Genomic DNA, 15,281 nt, shown 5'->3' on the forward strand with positions numbered 1-15,281 from the left:
GCTAATAATGTGCTGCTTGGACGTTTTTGAACAGGATATTCAGATCCAACACTGATTCACTCAATGTTTTGTTTTATTCTGAATGCCACTGACATAAAAACCGCAACTCACGCTAGAGTTTATGTGGCTAGCCATTTGGATGCAGTTCGCTTTTCTCTTTGATAAGCATCTGCTTCCATTTGGAAACAGGGCACAACTGTAAACAAAAGTGTGTCAATTCGATGCAGAAATCTTGTTAATGCGATGCTAATTATAAATATGTGCGCGATGAGGGCATATAACGATACTCATTCAGTGAGGACGCATTCTTCCTTCTACCTCTTGTGGGTACCAGATGATCCTGCGAGGAACGAGGATAATGGACAAGGGGCACTAAGTATGTAGTGTGTGACATATGGGAATTCGTGCTAGGCGGGATTCGTATTCGGATAGCTGAAGTGGCTAGCAGTCCCTGGCGATAAGCGAGATATTGGAGTACGAGTCCTGGTCCGGCATAAATTTTCACTTGTCGCTATTTAATTTATTTCAATTCCTGATTACTGTTGAATCCTGAATTTCTTTTTCGTCATATATATAACTGCAGAAACATGAACTGTCTATTCTTTCAAACATGTCCGAAAGAAAATACACCGCACATACAAATACAGTATATGCTCCATGACAGCAAATATTGATACCTTTAGAGGGATGCACCCTTCAGTCGACCTCTTGCCGGGATCAGGTGAGGCTGCGAGCAATTATGATAATGGAGAGGAGTTCCGTCGTGTGTAGTGTGCGACATACGGCAATTTATGTTTGACGGGACGCGTTTTCGGATAGTGGAAGAGGTTAAGGCGACTGCTCGAGAAAAGGAAGAAATCCGGGTCCGAATATTATCACTTGTCGCCAATGGATTTATTTCAGTGCCCGACTGCAGCTGACGTTGGAATTTCTCTTTCGTCATATATATTAGGCTGCTGCTACAGAAATACTAATGGTGGTTGTTTCTTCGGAGGTGTCGGACAGAACAACACCATACGTATAAAATCACACATTTCTTCTGCTAATGCAAAGAAATAGTTTAGCACTGTTGCGGATAATGCTGCTTACACGTACACATTTTTAAATTGCAATCAGACGCATGTCATGTACACTGTCCTATCACATTTGCATTACATCTACATCTACATGGTTACTCTGCAAATCACACTTAAGTGCCTGGCAGAGGGTTCATTGAACCACCTTCACAATTCTCTATTATTCCAATCTCGTATAGCGCGCGGTGAGAACGAACACCTATATCTTTCCGTACGAGCTCTGATTACCCTTATTTTATCGTGGTGATCGCTTCTCCCTACGTAGGTCGGTGTCAACAAAATATTTTCGCATTCCGAGGAGAAAGTTGGTGTTTGGAATTTCGTGAGAAGATTCCGTCGCAACGAAAAACGCGTTTCGTTTAATGATTTCCAGCCCAAATCCTATATCATTTCTGTGACACTCTCTCCCATATTTTGCAATAATACAAAACGTGCAGCCTTTCTTTGAACTTTTTCGATGTACTCCATCAGTCCTATCTGGTAAGGATACCACACCGTGCAGCAGTATTCTAAAAGAGGATGGACAAGCGTAGTGTAGGCAGTCTCCTTAGTAGAACTGTTACATTTTCTAATTGTCCTGCCAATCAAACGCAGTATTTGGTTAGCCTTCCCCACAACATTTTCTATGTGTTCGTTCCAATTGATGTAGTTCATGTTTCTAATACCTAGGTTATTCAGTTGAATTTCCGGCCTTTAGATTAGAGTGATTTATCGTTTAGCCGAAATTTAACGGATTCCTTTTAGCACGCATGCGGATGAGCTCTCACACTTTTCGTTATTTAGGGTCAACTACCAATTTTCGCACCATTCCGATATTTCTTCTAAATCGTTTAGTAGTCGATAAACGACAGCGTCATCTGAAAACAAATCGTTTATATAGATAAGGAAAAATCAAAGGGCCTATAATCTACCTAGGGGAACGCCAGAAATCACGTCTTCTTTACTCGATCACTTTCCGTTAATTACTACGAACTGTGACCTCTCTGACAGGAAATCGCAAATCCAGTCACGCAACTGAGACGATATTTCATAAGCACGCTATTTCACTACGACCTGCTTGTGTGGTAAAGTGTCAAATGCCTTCAGGAAATCAAAAAATACGGAATCGATCTAAAATCCCTTATCAGTAGCAATCAAAACTTCATGTAAATAAAGAGCTAGTTATGTTTCACAAGGACGATGTTTTCTAAACCCATGTTGACTCTGTGTCAATAATTTTCGAACACAATATATGTTCTAAAATCCTGCTGCATATCTACGTTAACGATATGGGCCTGTAATTCAGTGGATTAGTCCTACTACCTTTCTGGAATATTGGTGTGACCTGTGCAACTTCCAGTCTTTGGGTACGGATGTTTCATCGAGCGAACGTAACCACCAGTGAGAAGCCTAAAAATAGCATTTGCAGTGTGAGACGTGCAGGAAGAAAGTCACTGAGGTTCTGGAAATTACAGACCGGGCTGTGGAGCCTCGCTGACTTCAGTGGTGTTTCCAGATACAGTAGGTTTCTCAGCTGATGATACAAGGCGCGAACAGTCCGATCAAGGTGCTCCCACAGATTCTCGACTGGTTAGGAATCGGAGAGCTTTCGGGGCGCATGGCAGTACGGTAGACTCATCTTGCTGCTCTCCCGACCACGCACATACACTGCGAGCTGTTTGACGCGTTGCATTGTGCTGCTGGTAAATGCTATCGTGCTGGGTAGATACAAATTTTATGTAGGAGTGGACACCGTTCCCAAGGATAAGAACATATTTGTGTTGATCTGTTGTGTCTTCCAGAACGCCGAGATCACCAAGGGAATGCCACGAAAACATTCCCCAGAGCATAATACTCCCTCGGTTTTGCAAGGTGTTTCACTTCAGACGTTTCTCCACGTACACGCCAACGGCCATTGTCCGATAGAGCATAAAACGTGATTCATCTGAAAATGCCACCTATTGCCACTAATCGGAAGTCCAGTTGCAGCACTGGCATGCAATTTTCCAACAGTCGTCGGCGATGAACGGCAGTCAGCTTGTGTGCGTGAACAAGGCATCTGCTGCAGAGGTCCATGAGAAGCAACTTTGACTGATCCGTAGTTAGAGGAGACACTGTTGCTTGCCCCTTGGTTCATCTGGAGGATCAATTACACAGCAGTTGCACGTCTATTCGTCCGAACACAACTCTGCAGCCGTCGTTGGACCCTTTCACATATGGCCCTTAGTACACCACAGTTGCCTCGGCGCTGGTTTTGGACACAGCCATTTTGCCATGCACGATTTCAGTCGTGAATGTTCTTCCTAAAGTCTTTTCTGATTGGAATATCAAGTTTTATTTATGTTACTCTCATCGGTACTTGGAAGATTGCATACATATTAGAAAATTAAGTACACAGTATTGATGTTACACAATAATATTTGTTTCATTTTTATGACGAACTACAAAATAAGTATTATTGTTCAAAAAATGGCTCTGAGCTCTATGGGACTCAACTGCTGAGGTCATTAGTCCCCTAGAACTTAGAACTAGTTAAACCTAACTAACCTAAGGACATCACAAACATCCATGCCCGAGGCAGGATTCGAACCTGCGACCGTAGCGGTCTTGCGGTTCCAGACTGCAGCGCCTTTAACCGCACGGCCACTTCGGCCGGCGTATTATTGTGGGACATCAGTACTGTATATCTGAGTTTTTAATAATCAGGTTGTGTTATTCTTCCTACTTTCAGGTCTTCTTTTACTATACCGATCAATTTCATTCTTTTATATTAGCTTTACCGTGAGTCTTGTAGAATTACCAGAAAATTTGGGTAAAGTGATGAGCTTACTTACTGGATTTATCTGTGTATAGCATTTCTAGTATAATTTGCAATTCAAAATTTTTCTTTTTGTCTTTCGCATTTCCTCAGTGACTCTCTTTCTGTTTAAAGTGAGTGTTCCAGTTCCACAAGGACTCCCTCTCTTGAAAGTTTTGTAGTGTCTCAGTTTGATGTATGCTAAGATACATTTTTGTAACATATGTCTTCTGTAGGCCAGAAAGCGTTTTCCATTCTGTCACAACGAATTTCGTAACAAATCTTTTCCAGGCCGTTTTTCTGAATGGCCTCAATATTTGAACTCAGAAAGTCTCTCGATTTTCCTTCATTTAATTTTCAGAATTTTCAGTACTGTAGCATTGCTAGATATGTATTTTTCAGTTTGGAGACCTACTCTTTTCCCTGTTTCCTTAACTACCTCTACATCTCAGCTTATTTCTGTGCTGTTAGAATGTTTAGACACAGAATCACCAGGTCGTTCGCAAAGTTAATCAGTTCTTGCTCGGTCCCAAGAGATGAAGTCTGAAACGCCGACCTGTTGGAAGATGAGTAGATGCCAGCTGACAACACACAGCAGTGGTATGGATTCATACAGCTGAAACCTCCAGTGGATGGAAATGTCTAGAGGTGCTTACCTAGTATCGGATGCCAAGTGGTAGTTCACGGCACATTTCTGTGCAACGAATACTTCGCCCCTATGTGAGAAATTACCACAGAAAAGTACTCCCTATGACAAAACTGAATGGAAGAGCGTGAAGCAAGCTAATTTGCTTACCCTTTCATCGCCAGAATCAGCAGTCAAACGTAGCGCATATGATTCTGGGCTCAAACATCTGAGAAGATCAATAACATGTGGCTTTCAGTTAACGCTCTGATGACTATCCATTCCCATAATTTTGACTAATCAGTTTTACACATACGTTTTTAACGTGTTGGGTTGTTATTGTTGGTGATACATTTCGCCTGGTAAACAACTGAATGAGCTGTGCTTTTATCTAAGTGACATTTTATCGTGAACCATTCAATAACACTTCTGAGTGTTTCTTTTACTGCTCGCTGTATTGTTGCTGCTCTGTTGAGTTTGATTGTGATTATCGCAGCGTCAGCAAAGAGCACAATTTCTGCTTTATCAGTGTGAGATGCAAAGCCGCTTATATATGGCAACAACAAGATTGGCTCCAGAACTGTACTCTGTTGAAAAGGAGTAACTTGTCCCAATTCAGAACAAAATTCAGCATCAGTGCAGCATTGAATGTCGGAAATGACACTACGCTTCCTATCAGTTCACTGGTGCGAAACTGAGATTGATATGTTTCGCACGGTATCCTGTAAACTATGGATGATGGGGGCCAACGGGCAGAGTCCATACCTCTAGATTTCTGGAAAGGCCAATTGCAGACTGTAATCGTAGGTACGATCATATGGAACAGGTTCCTCAAAGACATCTTAAGTAATAGACCCCAGTACGTTGTCCTCGCCGGCGAGTGTTTCTCAGAGACTAGGATATCTTGAGGAGTGACCAAGGGAAGTGTGATAACATAGATCTCGCTCTCTATGTACAGAAATGATGTGGCGGACAAGTTGATAAGCGATGTGCGGCTGTTTCCTGATGACACTGTGGTGTACGGAAAGGTGTCGTCGTCGATGAATTTGTAGTTGGTATGATAAAATTGCTCTAAATGTAAAAAAAAATGTAAGTTGGTGCATTTGAGTAAGAAATTTTCTAATACAGCACTAGTAGTGTGCTACCTGGCACAGTCTCATCGATTAAATACCTAGGTGTATTGTTGCAAACTGATATGAAATGGAATGTGCAGGTAAGCGCGGTAGCAGTGAAGGCCAATGACGGATTTAAGTTTATTGGGAGAACTTTAGGAAAGTGTGCCCCATATTTCAGAAGAATGATCCAATTGTTTGTGACAACTTCAGAAGAATTGCCTTACTGGATGTCACCTACAAAATCTTATAGAGCTGCATATTAAACAGACTGAGACCAATAACAGAAGAACTAATTGGGGACTACCAATGCGGTTTCCGCAGAAACAGATCCACACTGTATAACTTATTCACTCTAACACAAAATTACTACAAAATTGCTGAGAAAACAGGATTACGTGTTAATGAAGAAAAGACAGAATACCTGCCCATAAGTAAGAAAACCAGAAAAGATGCATCTTTGATTGTAGATAGATTCAGTTTCAAGACTGTTGAACACTTCAAGTACCTAGGAAGTATTTTTAGTAATAACAACTTAACAGATATAGAAATAGATGCCCGTTTAGCAACATCAAATAAGGCACTTTTTAGTTTCATCAAAATTCTAAGAAAAAGACCACTTAGCAGTAACTTCAAAATTTACCTATGTCGTTAGACCATTATATCTGTGATGTTATATTGGTGTGAAACATTAATATTTATAAAAAAAGATGAAGGAGAACTGTTAATATTGGAGAGAAAAGTACTAAGGAAAATTTTTGGGCCCGTATACGACGAAAATAACATGGAATCGAGAATCAGAGGAAATGAAGAATTAAGAGGGCTGTACAAACACCGTAATACCGTCAAAGTGCACAAGAGGAGAAGGTTGAATTGGGCAGGCCATGTAGCGAGAGTGACAGAGAATAGACTACCTACAATGGCATTCAGCAGAACAATAGATGGAACGAGAGGAGGAGGAAGGCCCAGAATCAGATGGAGATAACATTCGGGAGGTCAAAACTAAGATGAACAGAAACAGCAACTGGACAAACAGCGCATTGGACAGACAGAAGTGGAAGAGGCTGATAGAGCAGGCGTATGGTCGATAAGGCTCTTGCCACACGTAAAATAAGTAAGTGATCCATCTGTAAAAGAGACAAGTTTGACCCATTCTTAAGTACATCTCGAGTGTTTGGGCCCCCCACCAAGTCGTATTAAAGAAAGGCATCGAAGCAGTTCATAGTCGGGCTACTAAATTTGTTACCGACAGGTTCCATCTACATGCGAGTATTATGGAAGTGCTTCGTGAACCCAAATGGGACTCCTTGGAGGGAAGACGACGTTCTTTGCACGGAACAGAACTAAGAAAATTTAGAGAACAGACACTTGAAATTGATTGGAGAAAGGTTCCTATGCCGACAATGTACATTTTGTGTAAGGCCCACGCAGATGAGACAAATTACGGGTCGTACAGAGGTGTACAGCTAGTCGCTTTTCCCTTGCTATGTTTTGGAGTGAATAGGAAAGAAACGGCTAGTAGTGGTACAACGTACCATACATCGTGCTATATATCGTGGCTTGCGGAATACGTATGTTAAATGTAGGTGTAAAAATGAACTTCTTATTCCATATACTGAACACATATTTTGCACTGCATGTCCCCTTAGGTTACTGTTGCGGTGGAGTAATTTCTTAGTGGGAACCCAGGCACCTAGTGAGTGAGTGTTCTCTTTTTGTCGGTGTTTGCTTTAAATAACTTTGCTATATAAAGTTGTTTAAAGCGAAGAAATGCTTTTTTTTTCTTTTTTTAAACGCTTCCTGTTGGCTTTGTACTGTAATGATGTAATTTGTTGTAGTATAAAGCTCATACCTAAAGAGTCTATTCTTCTCAGTCAACCTATAAAATTAGCGACTTTGCGATTTTTATAGAAGAAGGCAAACAGTTTATCAAATTATTTACTAACTCTGGGACAGCATTTTCTGATTTTTTAAGAAATTCAGTCATAATTATGCCCCATATCCGAAAAGGTTCTCTATCCAAAATGAGGTGTGTCCGTGAGGGAAGTCCTGTAGTCTACAAACCTTATCTGACATCAAAAAACAAACAATTTTCTTAGTCTATAGGATACTGTGCACGGGGTAATAGCCATGTTGTTTTAAATTAAGAAAAAGAGAAAAGGCGGCCGTTTGAAGAAACGATCTAGTTCTGTCGCGCGCTTTTGTTCACGTTTCTTTTCAGTAACTAGCAAATAAATTGAAGGTGACAAAAATCAGGCAATTACTCTTTGCGAATATGACAGAGGAGAAATTCTGCCAAATTTCAGAGAGATATCTATATTATTGTATCGGCAGTCCTTCCCGTCGGTTTGAAGTACACTGTAAGTGCCGGCCGAAGTGGCCGTGCGGTTAAAGGCGCTGCAGTCTGGAACCGCAAGACCGCTACGGTCGCAGGTTCGAATCCTGCCTCGGGCATGGATATTTGTGATGTCCTTAGGTTAGTTAGGTTTAACTAGTTCTAAGTTCTAGGGGACTAATGACCTCAGCAGTTGAGTCCCATAGTGCTCAGAGCCATTTGAACCATTTTTACACTGTAAGTCAGCCTGACGGAACTGAATGCGTGCACCCTCATGCAGATATCTTTCTGAAATTTGATAGACTTAGTGTTCGGGCATCATTTATTCAAAAAACTTGACCAAAAACACTCGACAGAACTACAGCTTTGTTTCAAACGTCCTCCGTTTTCTTATTCTTTTCGAACTTCAAAAAACTGTGCCGTTACTCAGCGCATAAAAACCTGCAGATTATGAAAATGGTTCCGTTTTTTGTTTCAGATAAGATTTGCAGACTCTAATACTTCCGTCATTGCTACAACTCAATTTTCGACAGAACAAGTTTATCTCCTCAGATGGCTGTCCCACAATTAGTAAATAATGTGCAAAAAGATTTACTCTGATTGCTTCATTAGTTTTAAAAAAAAGTCGTAAAAATTACTTATTATGTGATCCACTGAGAACCAAAGTGGTCTAAATCAAAACATTTGGTTTCTGAGCTGTACAATGGATGGAAATCTGTTACGGAAAAGTGGTGTAACGATCATTCCTACTGTAGCCACGTGAGAGCTCCAGATGCGTTCTACCTCTCACGACAGAGTGAAGTGCGTTCACGGGAATAGTGGTATAAGTCAAGCGGCAACGCCACGTAATCTTGTTTTTCTGTGTCATTCTGAGTGTTTATTTACGCTCTAAAATCAAAAAGCCATTGTAAAAGTGCTAGTAAGTACTATCAATGTTTTCTTTCTTTAGATTTGTAATATCTAGATGTTATTAAAGATGAAATTGTCTTTATAAGGGAAGTATGCATCCATATTGAAGTCCAGATTAAAGCCTACACGAATCAAGCAGTGACGTCACACATTAAATTCAACAACCATAAGACACATCCCTCTCAACAATGCTGTGCGACCTTTCACGAAGGCAAAACGGAAATACATGATGACGCTTCTTCCAAATATCACTCCCTTCCGGTGCACCATGCTTTCTTCAACTTACTGACAACTGCGAACTCGGCTCAGGTATCTGTACCTGGACATGTTCACACTTTGGCACAGGAAGGTGTTGTGGACGGTGAAATCGAGTAAATAGAATGATCCATCATAAAGTCTCTTCAAATATCAAAGAATGGAAAATCCAGGATAGACTATAACAATATTATGAGAAGGAAAGTTGCTACTCACCACGTAGCGGAGATGTTTACTCGCAGATAGGAACAACAACAAAAACTGTCACAAATCAGCTTTCTGCCAGTAAGACCTTCGCCAGAATAGGCAACACACACGCGCACACACACTCATGCAAACGCAAAAACACACACACACATGACTGCTGTCTTTGGCAACTGAATTGCCAGAGACTGCAGTCACATGTGTGTGTGGGTTGCGTTTATATATATATATATATATATATATATATATATATATATGTGTGTGTGTGTGTGTGTGTGTGTGTGTGTGTGTGTGTCGTCTATTTTTGACGAAGGCCTTACTGCCAGAAAGCTAATTTGTGACAGTCGTTTTGCGATTCTGCATCTCCTTTTCATAATATTGTTACTTTTCGAATATCAGCAAGACAAGAATTACGTTTTAAGAAATTTCGACATTTAGAAACAACAACATAGTTATAATCCGTGGATGCGCCCATTGCTGAACTATGTACAGAATCTGTAGGTAGCATTCTAGTAATTAACAACAACAAGGCATTTATTTTAATTCAACTTGTGAGAAAAGTGCTTAATGTGAGCAATAAGTGCCGACTTACGTTTACTGTATCACATTATGTTTATATTTTATAAACAAATTGCAGTTATGCAGATTAAGAGACAGCGTATTCCTTCTCAAATATTCCACTTCACCAAAACGATTATAACAAGAGTGGTAAATCTCTTGACTTATACCACTTCACATTTCACTATGAGTAAATGCCTGAGGAAAAATTTGTACTCCAACTTTTAGGAACTAAAAAAAAGGTATTTAAGGCACAAGTAACCAAAATTTCTGTAGTAACTGTAATACACCGATGAGAAAAAGAAGCTGATACACCTCCTTAATATCGTGTAGGGCTCCAGCGAGCATGCAGAAGCGCCGCAGCACGACGTAGCATGGACTCGACTAATGTCTGAAATATTGATGGAGTGAATTGACACCACAAATCATGAAGGACTGTCCATAAATCCGTAAGAGAATGAGAGCGTGGAGATCTCTCCAGAACAGCACATTGGAAGACACACGCAATAACGTTCACGTCTGGGGAGTTTGGTGGCCAGCGGAAGTGTTCAAACTCAGAAAAGTGTTCCTGGCGCCACTTTGCAGCAATTCTGGACGTGTGGGATGTCTCACTGTGCTGCTGGAACTGTCCATGTCTGTCGGAATGCACAATGGACGTGAATGAATGGAAGTGATGAGACAGGATGCTTACAGACGTGTCACCTGTCAGTCGTATCTAGTGGTATCAGGGGTCCCCTATCACTCCAACTACACACGTCCCATCACACCATTACAGAACCTCCATCGGCTTGAACAGTTCCCTGCTGACATGCAGGGTACATGGATTAATGAGGTGCTCTCCGTACCCGTACATGTCCATCCGCTCGATCATCAACAGTTCAAATGTTTGAAATGGTTGTGAGCACTATAGGACTTAACATTTGAGGTCATCAGTTCCCTAGACTAAGAACTACTTAAACCTAACTAACCTAAGGACAGTACGCACATCGGTGCCCGAGGCGGGATTAGAACCTACGACCGTAGAAGCAGCGCAGCTCCGGAATGAAGCGGCTAGAACCGCTAGGTCACAAAGGCCGGCCATCAACAGTCCAATGTCGGTGTTGACGGGCAGAGGCGAGGCGTAAAGCTTTGTGTCGTGCAGTCATCAAAGGTACACAAATGGGCCTTCAGCTCCGAAAGCTTATATCGATGACGTTTCGTCGAATGGTTCGCAAGCTGACACTTTTTGATGGCCCAGCAATTCGCGAAAGCGTTGCACTTCTCTCATGTTGAACGATTTCCTTCAGCCGTCGTTGGTCCCGTTCTTGCGGGATCTTTTTCCGGCCGCTGCGAACTCGGAGATTTGATATTTTACCGGAATCCTGGTAAAAATGGAAATGTCGTGTGGCTAGGGCCTCCAGTCGGGTAGACCATTCGCCTGGTGCAGGTCTTTCGATTTGGCGCCACTTCGGCGACCTGCGCGTCGATGGGGATGAAATGATGATGATTAGGACAACACAACACCCAGTCCCTGAGCGGAGAAAATTTCCGACCCAGCCGGGAATCGAACCCGGGCCCTTAGGACTGACAGCCTGTCACGCTGGCCACGCAGCTACCGGGGCGGACGGAATCCTGGTAATCACGGTACAGTTGTGAAATGGTCATATTGGAAAATCCCCCATTCATCGCTGCCTCAGAGGTGCTGTGTCCCACCGCTCGTGCGCCGACTATAACACCAAGTTCAAACTCGCTTATATCTTTATAACCTGGCATTGTAGCAGCAGTAACCGATGTGACAACTGCGCTAGACACATGTTGCGATACACAGGCGTTGCCGACCACAGCGCCGTATTCTGCCTCTTTACGTAGCTCTGTATTTTATTACACATATCTACACCAGTTTCTTTTACACTTCAGTGTGTTTCATTTGTCCATTTCATCAATTGAATGAAGAATTCTTTTAAACCATGAATTTACATTAAACTAAACGCAAAAACTTTCATTCCTCAGAAGTGGGAGAAAACTGAGTGATACCACTCTGGTTCTCAGCGGCTCTTATATCCTGACTGAGGAGAAAGGATCCTCCAATATTTTAGTGAACTGTAGTAGAGAATTGATACATTTCTCCAGCTGGGTTTCCCTGCTCCGCCGTATAGCAGAATGTACGGCGACGGCGCGCGCTCGCGGCTGTGGTAAACGCGGCGCAGCGCAGTGAGAGCAGCCGCAGACAGGCAGCGGTGCCTGGCTGGCGGCCTACTCACGTTGTCGTTGTGGCTCCAGTAGATGTAGGCCGGCGGCTCCGGGCTGAAGAGCACCACGCACGTCAGGTTGATGGTGCTGCCGCGGTCGATGTACAGGTCCGGGCCGCCCACGATCTCCGTCGTCGGCTCTGCAACACCGGACGTAGATGCAGTTAGGGCGTAGGGTGCGGAAGCGCAGCGCGCACACACACACACACACACACACACACACACACACACACACACACTTCCGTAGCAGCGCGCACTGCACGGCGCCGCACCAGCTCGGGGCCATGCAGCTATGCTTATTCAGCGCCGCGTTCCACTTCGTTTGCTCCAGCGCGGCAATATCAGCTGAAATAACTGCAGCTCAGGAAGGTCAAACTAGAGCCGAAATCGACATCGAAGGGTTGTTTGAACATAACAGCACTTTAAAGGCGGTTCATCCAACTGATAACTAGGGCTTCCACAGTTTGATGCCTCTAAAATTATTTGCAACCCCAGCCGGTGTAGCCGAGCGGTTTCAGGACGATCTACATCTACATCTACATCTACATCCATACTCCGCAAGTCACCTGACGGTGTGTGGCGGAGGGTACCTTGAGTACCTCTATCGGTTCTACAAAGAAATGACTCTGAGCACTATGGGACTCAACATCTTAGGTCATAAGTCCCCTAGAACTTAGAACTACTAAAACCTAACTAACTAACCTGCGACCGTAGCAGTCCCGCGGTTCCGGACTGCAGCGCCTGAACCGCACGGCCACTGCGGCCGGCTATCGGTTCTCCCTTCTATTCCAGTCTCGTATTGTTCGTGGAAAGAAGGATTGTCGGTATGCCTCTTTGTGGGATCTAATCTCTCTGATTTTATCCTCATGGTCTCTTCGCGAGATATACTTAGGAGGGAGCAATATACTGCTTGACTCCTCGGTGAAGGTATGTTCTCGAAACTTTGACAAAAGCCCGTACCGAGCTACTGAGCGCCTCTCCTGCAGAGTCTTCCACTGGAGTTTATCTATCATCTCCGTAACGCTTTCGCGATTACTAAATGATCCTGTAACGAAGCGCGCTGCTCTCCGTTGGATCTTCTCTATATCTTCTATCAACCCTATCTGGTACGGATCCCACACTGCTGAGCAGTATTCAAGCAGTGGGCGAACAAGCGTACTGTAACCTACTTTCTTTGTTTTCGGATTGCATTTCCTTAGGATTCTTCCAATGAATCTCAGTCTGGCATCTGCTTTACCGACGATCAACATTATATGATCATTCCATTTTAAATCACTCCTAATGCGTACTCCCAGATAATTTATAGTATTAACCGCTTCCAGTTGCTGACCTGCTATTTTGTAGCTAAATGATAAAAGATCTATCTTTCTGTGTATTCGCAGCACATTAATCTTGTCTATATTGAGATTCAATTGCGATTCCCTGCACCATGCGTCAATTCGCTGCAGATCCTCCTGCATTTCAGTACAATTTTCCATTGTTACAACCTCTCGATACACCACAGCATCATCTGCAAAAAGCCTCAGTGTACTTCCGATGTCATCCACCAGGTCATTTATGTATATTGTGAATAGCAACGGTCCTATGACACTCCCCTGCGGCACAACTGAAATCACTCTTACTTCGGAAGACTTCTCTCCATTGAGAATGACATCTGATGCCGATGTACGCACAATTTCCCGACACAGGTTCACAGGACCTTCTTTCCTCCATTTCCAGTCAGTATGCTGCCCCTGCAGTTTGTCGGCTTTATTAATGTTCACTATGTATAAGCTCCAAAGTCCCTCTGATGTTACAAGAGTGATGAAGTTCCAGGCAACAATGGCGGTGGGTATGTTCACGGTCATTTTAGCCCGGGCTCGTAAAAACAAGGGGAAGAGGAAGGGAGAAGTGGAGCATGTTTCAGTCTGTTACAAGCTGTTTTCTTTTCGAGTGCTGGAACAACGTGTTACTAAGGTGTAGCTCATGCGTGTGGTCATTGTGGTTCAATGTGCCCCGCAAGTGCGTAAACAGTGCTGATAATGTTTGCTACATTTGTGGACTGGCTACACTGAAATTGCAAGGAATGCCAACAACACCTTATATTAGGAAGGCTTACAGACTGTACTTCGGGCCAGTAACACCATATATTATGAAATGGTTGGCCGGGGTGGCCGAGCGGTTCTAGGCGTTACAGTCTGGAACCGCGCGATCGCTACGGTCGCAGGTTCGAATCCTGCCTCGGGCATGAATGTGTGTGATGCCCTTAGGTTAGTTAGGTTTAAGTAGTTCTAAGTTCTAGGGCACTGATAACCTCAGATATTAAGTCCCATAGTGCTCAGAGCCATTTCAACAATTTGCTACGTAAACGTATATCATAGCCAGATTATGAAACATAACTGCTTAAAAAGTGGAAAATTTGGCTTTGCAATTATTTTCAAATATTCATCACATAGTGCCACGATGTAACAAATCACTGTCTTAGCGATAAGGTCATATCTCAAGGTATGGACGTTATTTCGATATCATAACTCTCACCCGTTAAAATTCTGATTTTTATTTTATTAAATAATAAGAGAACGGATTCTACCTTCTTCGTGTTAGAGCCTTGCTACTAATAGATTGAAATCTCGGCCGCTTTATAGTTTGCAATGGTTGGTTGGTTGGTTGATTTGGGGAAGGGAACCAAACAGTGAGGTCATTGGTCCCATAGGATTAACGAAGAATGTGGAAGGATGTCCGCCGTGCCCTTTCAAAAGCTATTTATGGAAATCATGAAAAACGTAAATCAGGAAAGTCAGACGCGGATTTGGACCGTCGTCCAGCCCGAATGCGAGCCCAGTGCGCAATCCACTGCGCCACCTCGCTCGGTCTAGTAGATTGTATCTTTCACTCTACGATGAATTTTATTGCGAAATAACAACATTTTAAAGTCATATACGACTTCAAGTATGGAGTAAAAACAGTCGAGACCGCAATAAAAATAAGCGTTTGTGAGGCAAACTGAGGAGCTATTTGATTGAGAAGTATAGGCACCGGTCTCGTACACTGACATACGGTCGGGAGAGCAGTGTGCTGACCACATGCCCCTCCATAGCCGCATCCAGTGAAGCTTGTGGGCTTAGGATTACACGGCGGCCGGTCGGTACCGTTGGACGTTCATGGCCTGTTAGGACAGAGTTTAGGTTGTAAGACCACAACAGAATGTTTACTTACAATTCTCA

The 15,281-nt window shown here is 43.0% G+C and overlaps 1 protein-coding gene across 1 annotated transcript in view; it reads right to left on the reverse strand.

The window, feature by feature from the left end:
* LOC126095624 (zwei Ig domain protein zig-8-like) overlaps window positions 1-15,281 on the reverse strand; it is a 529,063-nt gene that overhangs the window by 265,168 nt on the left and 248,614 nt on the right. The window contains exon 4 of the mRNA XM_049910390.1: window positions 12,091-12,218. Within this exon, the coding sequence (XP_049766347.1) occupies window positions 12,091-12,218 (128 nt within the window). The remainder of the gene's footprint in view (window positions 1-12,090; window positions 12,219-15,281) is intronic.

The sequence above is a fragment of the Schistocerca cancellata genome, chromosome 8 (assembly GCF_023864275.1).
Source record: "Schistocerca cancellata isolate TAMUIC-IGC-003103 chromosome 8, iqSchCanc2.1, whole genome shotgun sequence".
Lineage (NCBI taxonomy): Eukaryota > Metazoa > Arthropoda > Insecta > Orthoptera > Acrididae > Schistocerca > Schistocerca cancellata.